The sequence below is a fragment of the Cebus imitator genome, unplaced genomic scaffold, assembly GCF_001604975.1.
Source record: "Cebus imitator isolate Cc_AM_T3 unplaced genomic scaffold, Cebus_imitator-1.0 Scaffold82, whole genome shotgun sequence".
Classification (NCBI taxonomy): Eukaryota; Metazoa; Chordata; class Mammalia; order Primates; family Cebidae; genus Cebus; species Cebus imitator.
In genome coordinates, this window is record NW_016107397.1 from 7,375,830 (window position 1) to 7,398,866 (window position 23,037).

Sequence of the window (23,037 nt, forward strand, 5' to 3'; positions counted from 1 at the left end):
CCTCCTGCCTCAGCTTCCCAAAGTGCTGAAATTACAGGTGCGCACTACTCCACCCAGCTATTTTTTTTTATTTTTTGTGGAGACAAGGTCATGCTGTGTTGCCCAGGCTTAATATTTTTCTTACTTGCTGTGATGACATAGGGGTGTTTTATTCTCCGAATCTAGTCAAAGGGAGGAATTCCTTGCAGGCCCTCATTCTGGGCTGTGGCCTTGGCCTCCTGCACTTGATCCTGTGACTTGCTCTCTTCCCTGCAAACGGCCCTATGTGACAGGTCAGCTTTGCTGTTCTTCACGTCACCCCCAGTTGGAACCTACAGTGGCTTCTAAAGCCTTTGTCACTATTGTTAGTCTGGCCCCTTTCCTTCTCATAAATCAGGCCAGTCCCCCACCTGCCTGCCTCTCTTCTTACAGATGCTTTTGCCCATCCTCCCACCTGTTCTTCACCTATTGGCCAGTACTGCTGTCTCTACAAAACCATCTCCAGCCCACTCCACTCTGTTGAGCCTGTTCTTGAACAGCAGCTATACTGACAGGGCCATGCTAATTACTGTCAGTGGGCAGGGTAGATAGGTGAGTGGGCAGAGACCATGCTGTACACCTTGGGGCTTCATAGAAGAATCTCAGTAATCACTGACTTCCCTGCTTGGGGTGGTGCTGGTGACGAGTGCAATACTGCCCACAGGTGGGGCATTTGGCGTTGTAGAAGACACATTGGTTTCAGGAGGTAGAAAGTGGAGGGAATGCCCACTCCATGCACATATGCCCCCATCCCACCCTGAGTCAATGGAGAGATGGATACATCTGCCCATGTCTCTTGTTAAGACACAACACACCTATAAACCGCAGATCCTGAGCTGTAGCCCAGGACATCTCAGTGCTTTGTACATTTTCAGATTTCAAGACATCCTCTTTGGTCAAATGATAGAAACCAGTAGGGCTCCTCAGCACTGTCCTGGGAGTGTGCTCCTTGTGTCCCAGAGAGCCCTGGCTCCTCTCCTCCTACTGCTCTACAGCATTCTGTCTCAAGTCCTCCCCCACATCCATCCTCTACCCTGAGCTGCTCACCAGGCAGACCACAGCAGACTCCTCACTGGCCTTCTCCCTTCTAGACCCGTGCTCTATACCTGCACTGGTGTGCTTATGTGATCCCATAAATATTTATGTGATGAGTATTTATCGTTGGGTACCAGCAAGAGAATGTGTGTAGGTGGATAAAAATTGAATTAAACATGTGTTTTATGAATTCGGGAAGCTTTTTTTTTTTGAGACGGAGTCTTGCTCTGTCGCCAGGCTGGAGTGCAGTGGCACAATCTCGTCTCACTGCAACCTCCGCCTCCTGGGTTCAGGTGATTCTTCCACGTCAGCCTCCCAAGTAGCTGCAACTACAGGCCACCACACCCAGCTAATTTTTGTATTTTTAGTAGAGAGGGGTTTCATCATGGCGAGGATGGTCTCGATCTCTTGACCTCGTGATCCGCCCTCCTCGGCCTCCCAAAGTGCTGGGATTACAGGCGTGAGCCACTGTGCCTGGCCTGGGAAACCTCTTTTTATCAGTTCAGAGTCCAACTTCTGTTGAAATTCATCAGTGGGTTAAACTCCAAGTTGTCTTCATGCTACAAGCACTACATCGTGTGTGTAGTTTTATTCTAAAGTCTGGTTGCTTCACTTCTTCTTATTAAATTTAACAAACGTAACTCTCCAACTTGGCATTTTTGTAGAGTGGGATCCTTTGATATAAACATTGGTGAAGAACAGAGTAACTGATGTAACTACAAGATTATCATTCCCCACAAAGTAAACGTGTATTTAGGGGCAGCTGCTTCCAGGAAGCCATGTGCTCTTCTGGATGGAAAATAAATTGGTGGCACGCTTGGTTTTCTGGGACTTAGTCCCAGTCTCTACAGCCTGCTTTCCATCTGTCCCCCAGAATCAGGACTTAATATCTCCAACACATGTGAAGATCGGAGGGCACAGTGTATGCACGAAGGGGCGGGAACTTCTCTGATCCACTGCCGTCTACTGCTGGATAGTCATCAGGGGCCACTGTCTTGGTCAGCTCAGCTGCCATAGCAAAATACCAGACTAAGGGCTTAAATATTCCATCAGTTTTCTTACAGTTTTGGAGCTAGAGGTCTGAGATCAAGTTGTCAGCAGGTTTCGTTTCTGGTGAGGCCCCTCTCCTTGGCTCACAGGTGGCTGTCTTCTTGCTATGTCCTTGCATGGTCTTTTCTCTTCTGTGCACTCCTCTGGTGTCTCTCTCTGTCCTTAGAAGGTTGTCAGTTAGATTGGAATAGCACCCACCCCAGCAGCCTCATTTAATATAATCAGACTCTTTAAAGGCTCTGTCTCCAAAAACAGTCATCGTCCAAGGTGCCAGAGTTGAGGGCTTCACATATGCATTTGAGGGAGACACAGTTCAGTTCATAACTGCCACAGATAAATGATGTGTCTTTTTAGCACTTGCAGTTCAGTTGGGAAAACAGTGGCAAGTAGAAACAGTTACCACTGGGCTTAGAGTTGTGAAAGACAAATCTACTGAAGCATGAGCAGCTGTGTCCCCTCTGTGTTCATCAGGGTTTCCAGCCTTCACATGGTGACATGGAGCAGTTGCTGAGCCTGAGTAGAGCACAGCTTAGGGAGCCTGGCAAATCACTCAAGGCCTCCTAGGGAAGGGAGAGGCATGGTGGTTCCGCTTGGGTAGACCTTCAGTCCTGCCTTCCCGGGGTGGACCCTCACCCCCAAAAAAAGCTACAGATAATCTCCTAATATGGCCAACACTACAAGTTCCTCCTGGGTGGGCTACATAACTGGAACCCAGAATTTGGGCTGTGGATCAAGGCTGAAAACACAACTCAAAAACGATGAGAGGGAAGTCACATTTCAACTTACTGTGTTAGAGTCTGAGTTACACCACCTTAGCTGTACTTTTGCTTCCAAAGGTCACCTTGCGTCGTCATACATGAAGAAACTAATGAACCAGGGTGGGTGGAGAGTAGGCATGCTTTTGGGTCAGAATGGTGAGGAGTGTACCATTGATTAATTTCTTGCTCATAAACGTTTCTGTGAAATGATGGACTCTCCTAAGGTTTGTTTCATACTTGATTAATTGAACCAAAAATTGTAATCCAAGAATAAGCAAAAAGAGGAAATAAAGGATGATCTGTTTTTATCTGACCATCAGTTCAGCACCCTCTGATTCTGGGTGTCTACTCTTGTCAGCCCCTCCATGCAGCATCGGAGGAGCCCATTCCAACGTGGCTGGGTCCTCTGCAGTTGGGCAGCAGCACTGTGGTCAGGTGTATGTCATCTCAGGGGAGCAGTGCATTTTCAGGAAATGGATCCTGAGAGTCTCACATCCAGGTTGTTTATGAAAGTGATTTCCAGGCTAGGCACAGTGGCTCACGCCTGTAATCCCAGCATTTTGGGAGGAAGAGTTGGGCGGATCACTTGAGGCCAGGAGTTTGAGACCAGCTGGGCCATCCTGGTGAAACCCCATCTCTACTTAAAAAATAAATAGATAGCTGGGCATGATGGCACGTGCCTGTAATCCCAGCTAATCGGGAAGCTGAGACAGGAGAATCGCTTGAACCTGGGAGGTGGAGGTTGCAGTGAGTCAAAATTGTGCCATTGCACTCCAGCCTGGGTGGCAGAGCGAGACTCCATCTCAAAAAAAAAAAAAAAAAGTGATTTCCAAACACACCGTCCACAGTCTCACATTCTTTTTGTTGTTGTTATTTTGTTTTGTTTTGTTTTGTTTTGAGGTGGAGTCTTGCTCTGTTGCCCAGGCTGGAGTCCAGTAATGTGATCTCAGCTCACTGCAATCTCTGCCTCCCAGGTTCTAGCGATTCTCCTGCCTCAGCCTCCTGAGTAGCTGAGATTACAAGTGTAGATGCCACCACGCCTGGCTAATTTTTGTATTTTTAATAGAGATGAGGTTTCACCATGTTGGCCAGGCTGGTCTCAAACTCCTGACATCAGGTGATCCATCCACCTCAGCCTCCCAAAGTCCTGGGATTACAGGCATGAGCTGCCAATTTCAACAATGATATGTGGCAGATTTGATATAAAGTTTAGATCTTGATTTACAAGCATGAACATACCCCTCACCTCACTCTCCAGCATCTTTTGGTCTCTTACTGCTAAATCTGTCAATAATCTTTTCGCTTGAGGCAAGATGCAGTGATGATTTCATGAGCATTAAGTAAGCTCTGCCAGTCTTTTCAGCCACACTGAAAAGAATGGATAATGAGTGTGTCAGCTTCCCTGTGATTGCCAGTGGCAAAGATTGGTCTTCTAAGGATCTGATCATTTATTTTCTGAATAGAGGTATCAGAGGATCAGCAAAACTGTGGCCTGGATCAAAAGAGGTCAGAGCTTCTCAACTTTTCTGTGTGTTGGAATCACTTAAAGATCTTGTCAGATGCTTGCTTATACCCATTACTGGAGATAGTAAAATAAAATAAAATTAAAAAAGAAAGAAAAAAGAGATCTTGTCAGATGCAACTCTGCTTAGTAGGTATAGCCAGAGCCCGACTGTCCATATTCCTCTCAGGCTGGCAGGTGGAGACAGTCCTGCCCATCCTGCATAGCAAGGGACTGGGTGTGATGGTTTCCCCTAAGAGGGCCATGTGTAGCCACCTGCCTATGTTGAAATACTCTCTAATGCTCTTTATAGTATTAGGTCCACAGAACCAAAAATCACTTATGCTGCTGCTCATATTCCTGGGGGTGAGGACTAGATTTCAGCTGGATAAGAGCCATGTGGGCATGAGTGAGGGTGTAAGAGTAATAGCATCTGGAGGCATCAGGTGGATGGCATGCTAACTAAATCGTGTTTTATTATTTCTCATAATAAAGATATGGGGAAGATACACTGTGACTAGAACAGCTGAAGCTTGTGAACCGGGAGAATGAAGGGCATGAACCCCTGGAAGTGCAACAGCAGGCTCTGGCTACTTCCTAACAGCATTCTTCCTCAGGTCTGGGATCTCTGGCCCTGCTTCTGAGCTTTCCACCCTGGGCGCCTCCCACCTACATTTTTTTTATCATTGTTCTGTGTCGAGTTGACCCTTTTTTTCCTCTCTCCTGTGACCCTCATCCTCAGTTCTTATCTCCTGTCCCCAAGAGAGGCTTCCCTTTTTGTTGCATTTCACTAGCAAGGAGGGAAGGATTAAAAGTCTGCTTTGCTGTTTACTCTGAGGAGGGATTTGATGTGTAGGAGAATGTGAGAAACTACCAGGGGCAGCTGCTTTTGTATGCCTGCTATGTAAACAGCAGCGCAAGATTTTGTGTCTGATATCCACAAAGGGGTGTTGTCAACCCTAACTTCAGACAGTTTTGTATACTTCTGTCCCTGGATACATGAATTACTACTGCCATCTTTACACAGTGCCCTAAAATACCAAAGCGAAATTACCTGCTCAACTTGAAGCTGCGCTGTACTCTAGAATGAGCACTTCTGCGGAATGACCCAAGATGAGGCATCAACTTCTCCTTTCTACCTGTGCGCAGACCCCAGTGGCTCCTTCCCTGACCTGGTTAAGCCACTTTAGCCAAGCTGTTGTCAGCCTGGACATGGAGAAAAGGAGGGTCAAAGTGGTCTTTGTCCTACCTGGAAGGGGAGGCTTCCTGGAATCTGCAGCCTCTCTTCCAGGGCATGCTGACAGTGGAGTTCCAGTAGGCAAGAGCTGGTTTTGCCAACTGCTCCTGCCAGGCCAAGATTCCCAGCAAAGCCCTGGGAAGCCCAGGGGTAGCCAAAGCAGTGAGCAAAGGCAAGGTCAGCCTGGCTTGTTTCTGCCCAAGTGATAGCAGTGTTTCTATTTGATAGTTTGAAATGATCTATTATTAGACCTGCTTCCTACTCATGGCCCTGCTCCTGCAGGGTGGAAAAGGCTGGGGTTCCCCTGGTTCCCGGGCATTGTTCCTCATCAGCAGAGTCAGCTCCAGGGTAACAGGAGATGGGGCTGGTTTTCAGTTCCTGGCATTGATCCCTGGGACTTCCTGTTGTGAGAATGAGCCTTTTGATGCCTTTTTAAAGAACTTTTTGATTCTGAATGAATGAATTCTAAATTAATGGCTTTTAAACTTTTTTGCTTATGACGTGTAGTAAGAAATATACATAAGCCTCATCCAAACATAAATGTATGTGTAACAGAAAGTGATTTTATAAAACAAATACTTGACACATGGAATGTGCTCTAGTATTTTCTGTTTTAGTTTTCTTGAAAAACCACTAGTCATAATCTACTGAAATGACTTTACAACCCACCAAAGGGCCACAGTTTATAGTTTAAAAGTCATGGCTGGCCAGGCATAGTGGCTCACAACTGTAATCCCAGCATATGGGAGGCTGAGGTGGGTGCATCCTTTGAGCCCAGGAATTTGAGACCAGACTGGGCAACACAGCAAGAACTGGTCTCTACAGAAAATTAGGCAGATATGGTGGCATGCGCCTGTGGTCACAGCTACTCTGGGCACTGAGGTGGCAGGATCACTTGAGCCCAGGCTTAAGCCCAGTGAGCTGTGATGACACTACTGACTGCACCCCAGCCTGGGTGACAGAATGAGACCCTGTCTCAAAAAAAAAAAAAAAAAAGAGTCGTTGCTATAGTAGTAACTTTAGTTCCACAACCTATATTGTATGGAGCATCTACGGGGAGCAAATCCTTTGGAAGGGGCTTAGTCATAGCCTCCCCTCCTGCCCTTTCCAGGCTGTGAGAAGCTCAGTAGGAAGGCGGGAGCGGCACCTGTCAGAGGCACAGCCCAGAGACTTGAGAGCTCCCAGTGAAAGGGCTGTCTAGAGCTGGGGTTCTTTGAGAATCAACCTCATGCAAAGCCATTGCAGGGGCTTTTCTTCTGCATCTGTTTACTCTGGGCACAGGCCAAAGCCCTTATCACCTCCCAGGCCCCAGGCAGCCTGCAAACCCAGTCCTCCTCTCCTGCTTACAGCTCTGCCCACCTCACTCCTCCCTGTTCCCGTTACCTGGAATTCTTTCCCCCAGAAAGCACCAGACTCGCTCCCTTCCTTCCTTTCTTAAGTCTTCATTTACATGCACCTTTACAAAGAGGCCTTCACTGACCACCAGTTTATAGTTGTGAACTATTTCCCCCTCTCCACCCCAGTTCATCCTTCCTATATTTTTTTCTCCTTAGCACTTAAATCATGTCTTACTATATATTTCACTTAACGTGTGTCCCCACCGCAGAGCAGGACTGAGAGTCCTTAGTAGGAGCTCACATACTGGTCTTGGAATTTTTATATAAATGTCCACATTCTGTCATTGCTTATGTGTTGCTGATACAGTCCTCATTGATTCTGTTAAACGGCCATTCGAGAGAAACAGTCATCTGTATTTGACTAATATAAGGGTATTTGTAGTTTTGTTTGTAGTTATGATAAAGGTAAAATTGAACTTTGATTTATTCCAGAAAGACTTTACCCTCCCACTCTGTCTTTGAAGCCCTGTTCCCCATAGTATAGTAAAAAGCCGACAGCTATGTGTGGTCTCTCCCAGAGCAGTCAAGCTGATATCTCGGTGCCTTTTAAGTTTCCATCCCTAGGGGGCAGCATTAGCACAGAAACCACATATAAAGCTTTGCCTATTCCAATTTGTCACCTAATCCTGGTGGCTCAGGGAAAGAACTTTTCTAATCCACAGAAATAAGACTTTAAGATTTCATTTTTCAACAAAGCCTGCTTCTGTGGATAGAAATGGTAGGTGAGGTGTATATGAAAACCAAAAAAATATTTAAGAACAACATGAAATCTTCCCCCAAAGAAGTCCTTTCCTTAGGACTAGGGGGTGGGGTGGGGGAGGCTTTGTAATATTTTCCAGAGCTCTCACTTGGCCATACCCAGATTTGAATTTCTGCATTTGGAAATTAAAAGGTTCTCCTTCCTTTGAGAGATGATTTACTCTACTTTGAGGACAGAAATCCCCTGCATGGAGAGCTTGGCTTCTTAAAGAGATGTGATATAATCAGATCATTACAAGACACTGTTAAAAGAATTCATGGTAGAATTTTGTGTGTCCTTGCCGGGCGCGGTGGCTCACACCTATAATCGCAGCACTTTGGGAGGCCGAGGCAGGCAGATCCCCTGAGGTCAGGAACTCAAGACCAGCTTGGCCAACATGGTGAAATGCCGTCTCTACTAAAAAATACAAAAATTAGCTGGGTGTGGTGGTGAGTGCCTATAATCCCAGCTACTCTAGAGACTTGAGCAGAAAGAATTGCTTGAACCCAGGAGGCGGAGGGAGGTTGCAGTGAGCTGAGATCACGTCATTGCACTCCAGCCTGGGCAACAGGAGTGAAACTTCATCTCAAAAAAAAAAAAAAAAAAGGAAAAAGAATTTTGTGTGTCCTTTAAGAACTAAACCCAGGCAGTTTGGACTGTCTTGTTCCAAGGAGTGCAGAGGAGAATGCTGGCCAGTGCGGGAAGCATGCAGCCTACCCTTGTGCGGTAACTGGCCTTCCACACCCCCGGGAGGGGTTGGGGAGAGCCAGGCTGGGACATAGCCAGGCAGACTGTACATTTTCAGTCCTGACCCCTCTAAACTGGAAGTTCTCTCAGGCACACATTTTCAGGGTCTACTGTTTGTGAGCTCCTTTTTATCCTGATTGAAGAGAGATCAACTTCCACATCTTGAAACTATAGGAGAAAATCAACGGAGAACATCCTAATTGAAATATATGCAGTACTTTCTCACAGCATCTGCAGGCATTTGGTCATTAGCCACTTGGTGATAACTGCTGTTTGTAGTTTAACTCATTAAATTGGGAAAAGACATTAGAGAGCAAAGCAAGGAACCACAATAACTCGCATCCTTAAGGCTCACGCTGTAATGAATTAACTGGAAAGGATTGTATATGTTAATAAGTTTAGTTTTTCATAAAGTACTTGGCATAATTAAAAATAAGACCCAATAGGGAGGAAATAATGTTCTTTTGGGGAGGAGGTAGATATGCTAAAAGGCTTCATATGCTTTTTTTTCCCATGTAAAGTGCAAAAAAGTCCCAGGAGTTGGGTGAGGCTATGTTTGTAACTCTGCATTGTGAAGATGTGCTTTGTCTTGCCAGCCTTCACCTCGGACATTCGGTGCAGCACCTTGTGCTGCTCAAACCTGGAGCTAGACCCTAGAAATCCAAAGATACCTGAGACATACTGTGGTTGATTACGAACCTCTTTAGGCCAAGAATTCTCCTGGCTTCATCTCCAGCACATCCCCATGCAGCACGGAAAAGGCACTAAAGTGAACTTGTTGTTTTTGGGTTTTTTGTTTGTTTTTGAGATGGTGTCTCGCTCTGTTGCCAGGCTGGAGTGCAGTGGGGTGATCCCGGCTCACTGCAGCCTCTACCTCCTGAGTTCAAGTGAGTCTTCTGCCCCAGCCTTCCAAGTAGCTGGGACTACAGGCACACACGACCATGCCTGGCTAATTTTTGTATTTTTAGTAGAGACAGAATTTCACCATGTTGGCCTGGCTGGTCTTGAACTCCTGACCTCCTGATCCACCCGCCTCAGCCTCCCAAAGTGCTGAGATTACAGGCGTGAGCCACTGCCTCAAGTGAACTTTTTCTTTAATGGATGAATTGAGCCCTCCATGCCACTTGTCCATCGTGACCAGCAGGACATCATCTTTGCCGAAAGGAGCGCCTGGCTTCTGGAAAAGATGTGATATAATTAGATAATTACAAGATGCCATTAAAAGTGCAGTAACAATGCATAAGCCAAGTGCTCTAGGAGCCCAGGGAGCGAGTGCCAGCTTTTCCCGCATCATTTGAGTTTCCTAGAGCCACTGGTATTTGAAAGGAGAACTGGTGAGTAGGTGTTGTCAGCAAAGAAGGGACATTCTTAGGCAGAGCGTTGAGTGGTTGAGGGCATAAGGGGTAGGGGTGGGGGTACTGGCTCAGGGCGAGCTAGTTCTCTGAGCTCTTTCTCCTGTCCCAGCTCCGTCTACTGTCCCGCTTGTGTTCCCTCTACCTGGAACACTCCTCTACTGGATAGCCTTCAGTTTCAAGCAGAAGTGCCAGCTTCATACAGGCCTTCCCTGACAAACCAGTGTCAGATGATACCTTTTCTGTCCACATTGCCTGCCCCTTACCTAACTTTAGTTTCTTCTGGAGTGTTTATCATCATCCTCAGAGTATACAGTTATCTGTTTGTGAGTAGACTCTAAGAGGACAGGGGCTTCGTTTTATACCCAAATCTGTTGTCAGCAGAGGGATAGCACTGTGGAAGGCTCTCAGCTGTAGATGTAGAAGTGGCAAGGGTGGGAACGTGAGAATGTCTTAATTCCTTTCAGTGCAGAAACTATCTCTATTATTTGCATTGCTCTGAACAAAACTGACCCAGAGCAGTTTTGGTGATGGTGATAATCTCAAGCAATGCCATTAGCAAATCTTAATGCCATGGTCCTGGCCACCTTGCAGGAGGTAAGTGGCGTGTATAAGGTCCAGGGGCTGGTTGAGGGACTGACTATGGAACACTTAACGTGGATCCTGTCTCTGTTTAGCCAGTAATGGATATCTAAAAATAGGCTTCCTTTTGCTATGCCGCCAGACATGCAACTGGCCAAAGGTGGCAGGAACAGCCACTTCCTCACACATGGCCAGTCTGAGATCACTGTGATTAGCAGGTTCCTATCATTACCAGTAAGAAAGAGTATCCTCAGGTCTGATCCCATCCCATCCTGCCTCTTACTGAGCTGTTCCCAGCTCTCCAGGAAGCACAGGCAAGCAGGCATCCTGCACAGCTGCAGCTGCGCGGCCATGCCTTTGATGCGCTGACGCTCACACCCAGCCTTGCTGATTGTTCCTCTGTGATCTCCTCACATAAGATGCCATTGTAACCTCGGCTTGTCTCATAGCCACGTGCCTTTGGGTTCTCCAGTAAACAGTGACCTGCTCTTTCTAGCAGACACCATGTGGGCACGCAGTGGGAATAGAGTAGAAAGAACAAGTGGATTTGGGATCAAACAGACTCACATCCAAAGCTCTATGACCTTGACCAAGTTAATTGGTCCCTCTGAGCCTTCTTTTTCTTACCTGTTTTTTGTTTGTTTTGTTTTGTTTTTTTTTGAGACAGTCTTACTGTGTCGCCGAGGCTGGAGTGCAGTGGCAGAATCTCAGCTCACTGCAGCTTCAGCCTCCCAAGTAGCTGGGATTATAGACATGCACCACCATGCCTGGCTAATTTTTGTATTTTTCGTAGAGGCATGGTTTCACTGTGTTGGTCAGGATGGTCTCAAACTCCTGACCTCAAGTGGTCCACCCTACTCCGCCTCCCAAAGTGCTGGGATTACAGGTGTGAGCCACCACCCCCAGCTGAATTTAACAAAAAACCTAAACCTACAAGCTGGGCATGGTGGTACCCACCTATGATTACAGGCTACCGAGGAGACTGCCATGAGCTATGCTGGTGCCACTGACTGGGCAACAGAGTGAGACCCCATGTCTTTAAAAACAGCCTATGGAGGCCAGGCATAGTGGTTCACGCCTGTGATCCCAGCACTTTGGGATGCTGAGGCGGGCGGATCACTTGAAGCCAGGAGTTGGAGACCAGCCTGGCCAATGTGGCAAAACCCTGTCTCTACTAAAAATACAAAAATTAGCTGGGCATAATGGTGCATGCCTGTAATTCCAGCTACTTGGGAGACTGAGGCACGAGAATCTCGAACCCTGAATGTGGAGGTTGCAGTGACCCAGAATCATGCCACTGCACTCCAGCCTAGGTGACAAAGCAAGTCTCTGTCTATTAAAAAAAAATAAAATAAGCCTATAGGAACATTGGGCTAATACAGTGAAAAGCAGGAGTTTTAGATCCTTATTAAAGATGTTCCTCAGGCCAGCTTTGGTGGCTCATGCCTGTAATCCCAGCACTTTGGGAGGCCGAGTTGTGCGTATTACTTGACTGCAGGAGTTCTAGACCAGCCTGGGCAATGGTGAGTCCTCATCTCTACAAAAAATTAGCCAGGTATGGTGGTGCACATCTGTCGTCCCAGCTACTTGGGAGGCTGAGGGGGGAGGATTGCTTGAACCATGGAGGTCGCGACTGTAGTGAGCCATGGTTGTGCCATAGCACTCCAGCCTGGGTGACAGAGTGAGACCTTGTCTTAATAACATTAATTTTTTTTTTTTTTTTTTTAAGACAAAGTTTCACCATGTTGGTCAGGCTGGTCTTGAACTCTCGACCTCAGGTGATCCGCCTACCTTGGCCTCAAAAGTGCTTGGATTACAGGCGTGAGCCACCGCACCCAGCCAAATCATTAAAATTAAAATAGGACCGGGCTCTGTGGCTCACGTTTATAATCCCAACACTTTGGGAGGCCATGATGGGCAGATAGTTTGAGGAAGTTTCAGACCAGTCTGGGAAACATAGCAAGACCCATCTGTACAAATAAAATAACAAAATTTAGCTGTAGTGGCACGTGTTCGTAGTCCCAGCTACTCGGAAGGCAGAGGCATGAGAATTGCTTAAACCCAAGAGGTCAAGGTTATAGTGAGCTCTGAGAGCGCCACTGTACTCCAGCCTGGGCAACAGAGCAAGACCTTGTCTCTAAAAAAAAATAATTAATTTAAATATTAAGAATAATAGTAATAAAGTCCCTTTCTAAAGCTGTATCAGAAAATGTAGTCCTCTTATCAAAAAAATATAGGTATGCTGCTATTGCCCCATCGCAGGTCAGCCTTACCTGCTTCTGCCAGGCTTGGTGTTGGCACACCTTGGTTCAGGAAGTAAGCTGTGCCCTTATTTGTGGAAGACTGTTGAGGAAATCTAACCAGGAATCAAATCCAAACCCTGAGCTTGTTTCCCTAGAAGTTACTTACTTGGCCTTAGTTTTTCTGAAAGAGTGTGCTGCAAGGTCCTACAACCCCAGCAAGCCATCCATTCAACAACAGCAGCCAGAAGAATCTTTTGGAATGTCAGTCAGATGATTGCCTTTCCAACCTGGTGAGCCTGGCTTTCCAAATTCCTGCCTATAGGCTCAGCCTTCCTGAGTGACCATAGACCATTCTCAGCTCTCCTCAACTGGGCTCTAGCCATACTGACTTTCTCAGCAAGAGACAGGCCCTCTCCTGCCCTGAAGCCATCACCCTTGCTGTTCCCTCTGTACCCATACCTGACTTACTCCTCCTTTAGGGCTCAGCTTAAATGTCACATCCAACAGGCTCTCTTGGTCCCCCAGTCTCAGTTAATATCTTTGTTTTTTAGTAGAACATAAGCATCACAAAGGTAAAAACTGAGCCTAACTTGTTTATTGCTGTATCTCCAGTGTGTCATATAAGTGACAGAAATTCAGCAGAATATCGGAAGAGCACATAAGTGAGTAAATAAGTAAGCTGGTCTGGAACTAAATTCGCCTCTGCCCCCCACCCTCACTCAGATCTTATTCTGCATTACTTGATCTAAGTTCATGTTTCCACCAATCTTACCAGCATCCCTCATCAGAAACCTAAAAATCTTTCTAGGCTTCTCTCTCACCCTCATCTCTTTCATAGACTCTTCCAGTTGCTCTTCAACCATCTTCCTGTCTTTGGTCTCAAGCTTATTAATTAATCGAAGTATTCTGAAGCATAAGCCCGACACATTGCTGCACTATCCAGGCCTCCATGGCCTTTCAATATTGAGAGCGGCAGTTGAACAATTTTATTTATGCTTGCCGTATCAGAAAAATTGTGCAGAGAACACCCTCAGCGTATGTGTTTATTTGCAGGTTACGTGTGTGCTACTGTTGTAAAACATTGCAAAACATACACAGATACAGAAAATATAAAAGGCTGCAATGATATAAATCATACTTTAAAATATACTACTTAATTCAAGTCCGTTAAAAAACTTTTTTTCCAGAAATCTAAATTCTTATGAAAAGGAAAAAAAAATCTTTTTTTCCTTTTCTTTTCTTTCTTTTTTTTTTTTTTTTTTNACAGTAGCGTGATTATAGCTCACTGCAGCCTTCACCTCCCAGCCTCAAGAATTCCTCCCACCTCAGCCTCCCAAGTAGCTGAGACTACAGGCACATACCACCACACCCAGCTATATTTTTGTATTTTTTGTAGAGATGGGGTCTCACTATGTTGCCCAGGCTGTTCTCAAACTCCTGAGCTCGAGTGATCTGCCCATAATGGCCTTCTAGAGTGCTGAGACTAAGGCATGTGCTGCCATACGCCACCCAAAATAATTTTATTTAATGAAGTGAAAACCTTTTATGCTTAATAAAATATGAATCTATTGAACACTGTTTCATTATTCCGGTGTTTGGTTTTAGCATCTGGTTCTGAGGTTCAGATACTTGGTTTTAATGGCTGTCATTGCTGAAAACGCTTTTCACAAAGATGTAGATCCCGGTAGGAGAAGCACTTTATTGGTTGCATGGAGAGTCTGATTACTCATGGTACTTAATGTAGTCAGTTCCATGAAGATGTCAACTCCTCAAAGATTCCTTGTCTGACTCACCCCTTTCTCCTCTGCATGCACATGTATGTATTCTCCCCCACTGTGTGTGTGTGCGTGCGTGCGTGCGTGTGTGTGTGTGTACTGAACTCCATTGTGCTGTACTTGATTTGCTCCAGTACGTAACTCCCTCAGTAGAATGCGCTCCTTGAGGGCGAAGAACAAGCCTTACTTGGCTGATAAGTGCATTCTTGACCTAGGAAAAATAGAGATTCTTGGATTCCCTTAGTGAAAGGAAAGAAAGTCCACTGAATGTGCCTTGTGCTTTTATTTTGCTGAGCTTTATTGATTGGCAGGGGTTCTAGTGTAAACTCCTTAGATTTAAGGGGTTTCATCTTAAAATCCGTCTTTCTGGACCTTCTGTATGTCATTTGGGCCTAGGGTTGGGGAGGACCAGCATCTTTGACAACTGGAAGACACAGATGGCCTGGAAGCCCACAGTCCTATGGTCCCTGACTAAGCATTTGTGAACAGTCAGGTACCCGGGCCTTTTACCTGAAGAGTGCTGGGGATGAAGAATCACCATTTTTTGAGGTGACTGAACAGAGAGCTGAAATTTCTGAAGCTACTTCTGGATTGTTCACAGCCTTCTTATGCCCTGTGGCATGTCAGTGACTTCTCTCCCCTAGAGAATGAGTTGACAGGTTTCACTGGAGGAACCATTCAGAAGTAAGGGAGCAGTTTGTACTGTGTTCTGCTTCTGAGACAAGGCTGGGTGGAAGTCAGCAACTGAAATCTAGCGTGCATTGAGACAGATGCCTTCCTGTTTGTAAGGAAGGCAAGGAAACGAAAGCAGAACCCGATGACTTGGGCTGTGGGCTCAGACCTTCTTTCGGATTATTTGCCAACAAACCCAGAAGTTTCAAGATTTATTGTCACTTGCTAGACTTGAAGGAGGTGATGGCTGGATACATTTGTCTACTGGTTCTTGAGAAAGCTACGTTTATGTGAAGAAATTGCAGCTCCCTGATAGGGTCAACTACAATTGAATTTAATCTTCTACTCTATTCATTAATAATTATTTAGGCAGCAGAAAATGGATAAAGGAAGATTGAAGTGTTTTATTTTATTTTAGATAGAGTCTTGCTCTATTCCCAGGCTGGAGTGCAGTGGTGTGATCTCAGCTCACTGCAACCTCCACCTCCTGGGTTCAAGTGATTCTCCTGCCTCAGCCTCCAGAGTAGCTGGGATTACAGGCGGGCACCACCACACCCAGCTAATTTTTTTGCATTTTTAGTAGAGACACGATTTCACCATGTTGGCCAGGATGTTCTTGATCTCCTGACCTCGTGATCCACCCATTTTGGCCTCCCAAAGTGCTGGAATTACACGCGTGAGCCACCATGCCTGGCCCAAAGTGTTTTCTTTATATTGCACAGTGAAGAAGACCTCATGAATAATCAAAACACCTTGATGTATTTCGAGGACGAAAGGGCATCGTAAATTTAACCAGCAACCTCCCTGATGACATGAAGAACGTGGCCTGATGGCTGCTTGTTAACAGACTACCCAGCACACATGTTCCTTTTCCACTGAGAGGGCGAGAGCTGCCTGCCTTGTATTTGGGATGATGGTGAACCCCGCAGGTTCCCCCCTGATCAGAAAGGCACAAGGTGATAAAAAGTGTGGTCCCACTTGATAGCCACGGTACACTATTATTTGTGTTTTGAGGTTACTTGCCAAAGTGTACTTAGCCTTCCAAAATGGTCCTTTGGGGCTTTCTTGTAAACCACAGATTGAAGAATGTGGTTATCATGTTAAACATGCAAGAGGCTGGGCACAGTGGCTCACGCCTGTAATCCCAGCAGTTTATTTTTATTTTTTGTTTGTATATTTTTTTGTTTGAGACTGAATCTTGCTCTTGTCACCCAGGCTGGAGTGCAGTGGCACAATCTCGGCTCACTGCAACCTCTGCCTCTTGGGTTCAAGCAATTCTCCTGTCTCAGATTCCCAAATAGCGGGGATTACAGGCATGCACCACCATACCTGGCTGATTTTTGTATTTTTAGTAAAGAAGAGGTTTCACCATATTGCCCAGGCTGGTCTCCAACTCACCCTGAGGTGATCTACCCACCTTGGCCTCCCAAAGTGCTGGGACTATAGGCACCGGTAGTGCCAGCTACTCAGGAGGCCGAGGTGGGAGATCACCTGAGCCCAGGAGGCAGAGGTTGCAGTGAGCCAAGATCTCACTACAGCCTGGGTGACAGAGTAAGACCCTGTGTCAAAAACAAAAAAGAAAAGAAAAACATTCTTAAAACATTCAAGAGCATTTCCTCCTAATATATGTAAGCATTTGTTGAGTTTAGGAGCAAAGCCTAGCTGTGCCTGAGGGTGGAGAATTACAATTTAGTGAAATGTACACTATTTAGAAGAGAGGGTACGTTTTAAAGACACTACACAGAGAGAGCTCTGAATCTTCAACTCCCCCAGCCGTCTGTTTGCTTGCCTTATTTTAATTATGGGTTTCGTATCTAGCTACATAAGTCTTTTCAAAAGACATTTCAGATATGTTCTCTGGGGCCCTTGGGCCCTTCAGTAAGAAGTGCCCTGGCTGAAAACCCACACATTCACCTGCAAAAGAAGCACTGTGATGGAGAGAGTGAGCAGAGGACCTTACAGTGGCTCTCACACACACGTGGCTCCAGCTTGGCCAGTTCCTTTTGCCCTTGTGGGCCTGTGCCTTACTTCAGAAGTGGGGTTTCTTCCCTTATGAAGAAGACCCATGAATTAATAACAGAATTGTCAGGAATGCTAAAACTGTCTAAATGCCATGTGTTGTTTTCAAGCTGTTAACTCCTGGAGGGGCTGGGTTGGCAGCTCATCTATTCTCCAGCTGTTGTTTATCCTCCAGCTTCCTACAATAGTCAGGCACAAGGTCTTATAAAAATTTTGAGTTTGTGCTGCTATATGTTTTGGTGGGTAATAGGCACATTAGTAATGTCACCTTTGTTTACTAAATGGGATGTAGGTGGGGGACCAGAGCACATCCGCATCCCTAAGAAATAGTGACATTTAAATGTAGTATGTTCCATCAGCTTCTGTCTGCTGCACCCACCCCAGCCCATTGATTGAGCCTTTTTTTTTTTTATTATTTTATTTTTGAGACAGAATCTAACTCTGTCACTCAGGCTGAAATGCAATGGTACGACCTCTACCCACTGCAACCTCCACCTCCCAAGTTCAAGCAATTCTCCTGTCTCAGCCTCCCAAGTAGCTGGGATTATGGCACCAGCCACTATGCCCAGCTAATTTTTGTATTTTTAATAGATATGGGATTTGGCCAAGCTGGTCTCAAACTTCTGACCTCAAGTGATTTGCTTGCCTTGGCCTCCCAACGTGTGAGATTATAGGTATGAGCCACCATGCCCAGCCTGATTGAGTCTTTTTACAACATCCCACCGGAAGGGTCAGGTTCACAGCTTCCTCGGCAGTCTATTCCATTTTTCATCCTTTTTAATTTTTTTTATTAGATAGTACACCATATAGTACAAAATTCAGAACATACGAAAGGGCCAGGCGCAGCGGCTCATCTCCACACCCACCAGTCTTCCTCCCATTTTCTCAAGTCAGTCCCCTTTTCTTCCTGTCCTTGCCCACCATTACCCTGGCCTGGGCCTCTTGGCCTCTCTCCTGAGTGGCTGTACTCGCTCCTGCTTTTTGCACATCCACTCTTTCCTCCCTCCAGTGTTTTCCACCCTGAATTTTTTTTTTTTTAAGACATATCTGATCATACTACTTCCGTACTTGGCAGCTTTTGGTGGCTTTCAAGTGCTCATAGAATAAAGAGCAAACTGCTCATCATGCCCCTCAAGGCTTTGCCTGAATCTGGTGCTTGCAGAACCTCAGAGCCATTCTCACTGTGTGCAGTTCAGCCACAGGAACTAAACATGCCCGACTTTGCCTGCCAGAGTCTTCTCTTGTTGTCCATTGTCTGGAGTGTTAATCTCTTTTCACCGCCCCATCTAGTTACTGTTGACTCGTCTTTTGGATCCAGGCTTCACGTCCTCAGGCCTTCACTGTCTCCCCAGACTAGGTCAAGTCCCCCTCTACCCCACTTAAAACTGACAACACTATGTTTTCCTTCACTATAACTTGTTAGGATTATAATTTCCACTTAATATCTGTGATCATTGGATTAATAATTTTTTATTCTTATTGATGTGAGATACTTTCGGGTACATATGAAACCATCTCATAAACTGTGAAGAATCCTAGAATAAAGGTGGTGATTATTTAAGATGCATGTTTATATATGAAGTGAAACTTTTAAGGATGACACCCATGCTGATGAGTGATGGTTAGCAGAGGAAAGTCTTTCTTAGGAGCCCCTGGTGAACTGAACTAGATCATTCTTCAATCCAACCGAAGCACATTTTGGACACCAGAGTATGGGAACAGGGATTTTGCAGAAATTAACAAGATCCAGACAGGCCCTGCCAAGCAGCTCGTGCTACTGTATTTTAAAAACCCAAGATCTGCCCCCTTTGGTTTTTTTCAGGTGGCCCAGAGCATTTTAGAAAGTTTTATGCAAATTAAGTGATGGGAGCAACACTTTTTTTTTAATCTAGGGAGATAAATTTTTCCTTCTGCATCCTTCTAATGATTCTTACCACCCTCCTCCTCTCCCCACTCTTTATTTTTTTTTTTAAGGGACAGGATCTCACTGTGTTTCCCAGGCTGATCTCAAACTCCTGGCCTCCCTCAGCCTCCCAAAGTGCTGGTATTACAGGCGTGAAACACTGAACCCTGCCACTTCTTACCTCTTCTATTAAAAGATGTCTTTAGAAATATCCCCCCTGAAAAGGAGAGGCATCCTCTGAGAATTCAAGCCAAGTAAAGCTCATTTCACATCCCTTTTGTTGAACAGGAACTTCTGTGGTGTACACTCACCAGGAGTTGTTTTTGTGTCTGTCCTTTATCCCCAGGAAACCTGTAGGAAGTGTCAGGGACTCTGGAAAGAACATAATGGCCTCACCTGTGAAGAGCTGGCTGAAAAAGATGACATCAAGTACCGTACCTCTATGTGAGTAACAGAATTCAGAGGGGCTATGGGCTGATTCTCAACTTCCCCATTGACCTGCCTTTTGGCAGAGAGGGCATAGTGTTGTTGGAAGAACACGCTCGAGCCACCCCAATCTAGAGTGATCTTGGGGAAGTGACCTAACCCCTGAGCCTCTGTTTCTTCATTTCTGCAGCCTCATGGCGTTATTTCGGAAGACAAATTAACATATAAATGCCTGGCACATGTGAATTCAATAAGTGATAGTCCTTTTTCCTTACTGTCTCTAAATAAGCAAGTGACATGTTTTAATTAGCTTAGACTACACTAGTGTTGCTTATGTCTGTGTTAATGGATACTGTTGGCTTAAGACAAGTAGAGTTGCCCATCTCCAGAATACAAAATGATACATCTGTAGCAATAACTGTTACTTGTATAGTACTCTCTATGTGGCTTAGCATGTTGCAAATACACACTTACTAAAATGCAGGCCAGGTGCAGTGGCTCACACCTGTAATCCCAGCACTTTGGGAGGCCGAGGTAGGGCGGATCACGAGGTTAAGAGCTCGAGACCATCCTGGCCAACATGTTGAAACCCCATCTCTACTAAAAAAAAAATACAAAAAAATTAGCTGGGTCTGGTGGCGTGTGCCTGTAGTCCCAGCTACCCGGGAGGCTGAGGCAGGAGAATTGCTTGAACCTGGGAGACGGAGGTTGCAGTGAGCCAAGATCACACCACTGTACTCCAGCCTAGCGCCTGGCGACACAGCGAGCCTCTATCTCCAAAAAAAAAAAAAAAAAAAAAAATTAGCTGGGTGTGGTGGCGCATGCCTGTAATTCCAGCTACTCAGGAGGTTGAGGCAGGAGAAGTACTTGAATCCCAGAGGCAGAGGTTGTAGTGAGCCCAGATCGTGCCACTGCACTCCAGCATGGACAAGAAGAGTGAAAATTCCGTCTCAAAAAAAAAAAAGGAAACATGCAATGATTGAAGTAATACTGAAGTTTCCTTCTCTCTCTCTCTCTCTCTCTCTCTCTCTCTCTCTCTCTCTCGACAGCCTAGCCTTGCCACTCAGCTTAGGGAGCATATCTATCTCCTTAAGTTATTCAGAGATTGTCTCACAGCCTAGCGTGGTAGCTCATGCCTGTAATCCTGGCATTTTGGGAGGCCAAGGCAGGCAGATCACTTGAGCTCACAAGTTTGAGACCAGCCTGGACAACATGGCAAAACCTCATCTCTACAAAAATCAAAAAAAAAAAAAAAAAAAAAACAAAGTACTCCCCAAAAAAAAAAAAAAAAAAGAGATTATCTAACTGCTTCACCCTTCCCTGAAGGTGGTGTTCTCATCTGCATGATTTTAACTAGACTGTGGCCACATTTACACTCAAACCCAAAGGAAGTAGGAAGTAGACAAGCTGCTAGGAAGGCGGCTTTTCTTGATGTTGTAAGTGATGCAGGAATTATATATATCTCACTTTTGCTTATACCCCAATGGCCTTAACTGTCACATAGGCAAGGCAAGCACCATATGTAGCCTGTAGTTGGGTGACTTTATTTTCAGTTTAAATATGAAGGATACGGAAGGGGTTTGGTCCTCAGAAAATGAAGTGGGCAATGGCAATTTGGGGTAATAAACAGTCTCCCAAGTATGGAGTACAGGTGGGTATCATTATCTTCATCTTACAGATGAGGCCCATGTAACTTGCCCTTGGTTGTAGGACCTTGAGACAGAGAGGTTATCTGCATTATCTGAGTAGACCCAATCTAATTACGAATCCTTAAAATCGAAGAGCCCTGGCCGGGTGTGGTGGCTCAAGCCTGCAATCCCAGCACTTTGGGAGGCCGAGGGGGAGCAGATCAAGAGATTGAGACCATCCTGGCCAACATGGTGAAACCCCGTCTCTACTAAAAATACCAAAAAAATTAGCTGGGCATGGTGGCGTGTGCCTGTAGTCCCAGCTACCCGGGAGGCTGAGGCAGGAGAATTGCTTGAACCCAGGAGGCAGAGGTTGCAGTGAGCAGAGATCGTGCCACTGCACTCCAGCCTGGTGCCTGGCAACAGAGCAAGACTCTTTTTAAAAAAAAAAAAAATCGGAGAGCTCTTAGTATAGAACAAAGAGTCAGACAAGCATGAGAAGGACATGACCTCCTGTTGCTGGCTTTGGAGGTGGATGAAGGGGGCCATGAGCCAAGGATTGAGGCAGCCTGTAGAAATTAGGAACAACTCTCAGCTGACAGCCACCAAGAAAATAAGAGACCCTGGTCCTACAACCTCATCTGATTTCTGCAAACAACTCAAATGAGCAGCAAACAATCTCTCCTCAGGCTTCCAGGAAGGAATGCAGCCCTGTAGTCAGGCGTCTGGACTACTCCAGGACCCAGTAGCAGGCTGTGAGATGTTTATTAGAAGGAGAATCACTTACAAAGCATAGCCTTCATTCTGATTCTCCTGTCAGTTCCTACTACCAGTTCCACTCAGCATCTTGGTCTTCCACATGTGGCCCTACACTGGGTCCTGTTTAAACCTGGAAGCCTTTTAGATTAGCAGTAAATGGATAAGAGCAAAGCGTTCAGATGTGATAGATGTCGATTCCAAAAATCAAAAACAGCCTCCCAGATGTTGTGCTTCTTCCTTAGTGTTAGAGGATATTTCTATCGTGAGCCTGTCTTTGGAAGGGATGTCATGATACATATGCCTGATCTCTAGACCGCCAGAATTGTATAGAGATTACACATTCCTACATTCAAGGGACTTCTCTCACCTTCTGGCATTCATGTAGCATGTTACATGTTACATACATCCTACTATCCCTGCTACTTTCTGTTCACCAGGTTCTATCTGCATGTCCTTCAAATGGTAGAACAGTACGTTATCCTATTGGACGACAGATAATCAAGGTCCTCACTAGCTGCTGGTGTTCTCTGATTATTGAACAGAGAGTAAAAGCATTTTCCAAATCAATCACATCATACCAGTTGCCAGGGGCTGTTTGTTTGCTCTGGTGAGAAATGACATCTGGAACCGCTGCTGCATTTAGTCAGCACCTGTTGAGGCTTAGAGTAGTACACTGTCCTCCAAGAGCCATTTTTCTGTATGAGCCAAATGAGAAGTAAAAAGAGATGTGAGAGAATCATCACCTCTGCATCTTAGAAGTCTTTGGTGGGGGGGCCAATCTTGAAGATGCCCACAGGAATCTGGGTGTGTTTTTAGAGACAGGGCATTCTAGGGGCTTCTGCTTGCCTTTTCTTATCATATAGCCCCACTGAGACCAAAGAGCCACAGAATTCTGCCAAATGTCAAAACTTTTTTCCCCCCTTGTGACAGGGTCTTACCCTGTTATCCAGGCTGGTGTGCAGTGACACAGTCACAACTCACCTCAGCCTTGACCTTGTGAGCTGGAGTGATCCTCCCTCCCTCCCAATCTCTCTCTCTCTCTTTTTGTTTTTTTTCCATAGTCTCCCTCTGTCGCCCAAGCTGGAATGCCTCAGCTCACTGCAACCTCCACCTCCCATGTGTAAGCGATTCTCCTGCCTCAGCCTTCCATGTAAGTGTGATTACAGGCACCCACCACCATGCCCGGCTAATTTTTG

General features: G+C 45.7%; 1 protein-coding gene across 4 annotated transcripts in view; it reads left to right on the top strand.

Annotated features, from left to right (window-relative positions):
* The window catches only part of RNF216 (ring finger protein 216), a 166,622-nt gene that overhangs the window by 107,733 nt on the left and 35,852 nt on the right, over window positions 1–23,037 (top strand). For all 4 annotated transcript variants that reach the window (XR_005201115.1, XM_017533820.2, XM_017533822.2 and 1 more), the window contains one exon: window positions 19,375–19,472. Coding sequence is in view for 3 of the 4 variants with exons in the window: in XM_017533820.2 (XP_017389309.1) it covers window positions 19,375–19,472 (98 nt within the window). In the remaining variant the exon portion in view is untranslated. The remainder of the gene's footprint in view (window positions 1–19,374; window positions 19,473–23,037) is intronic.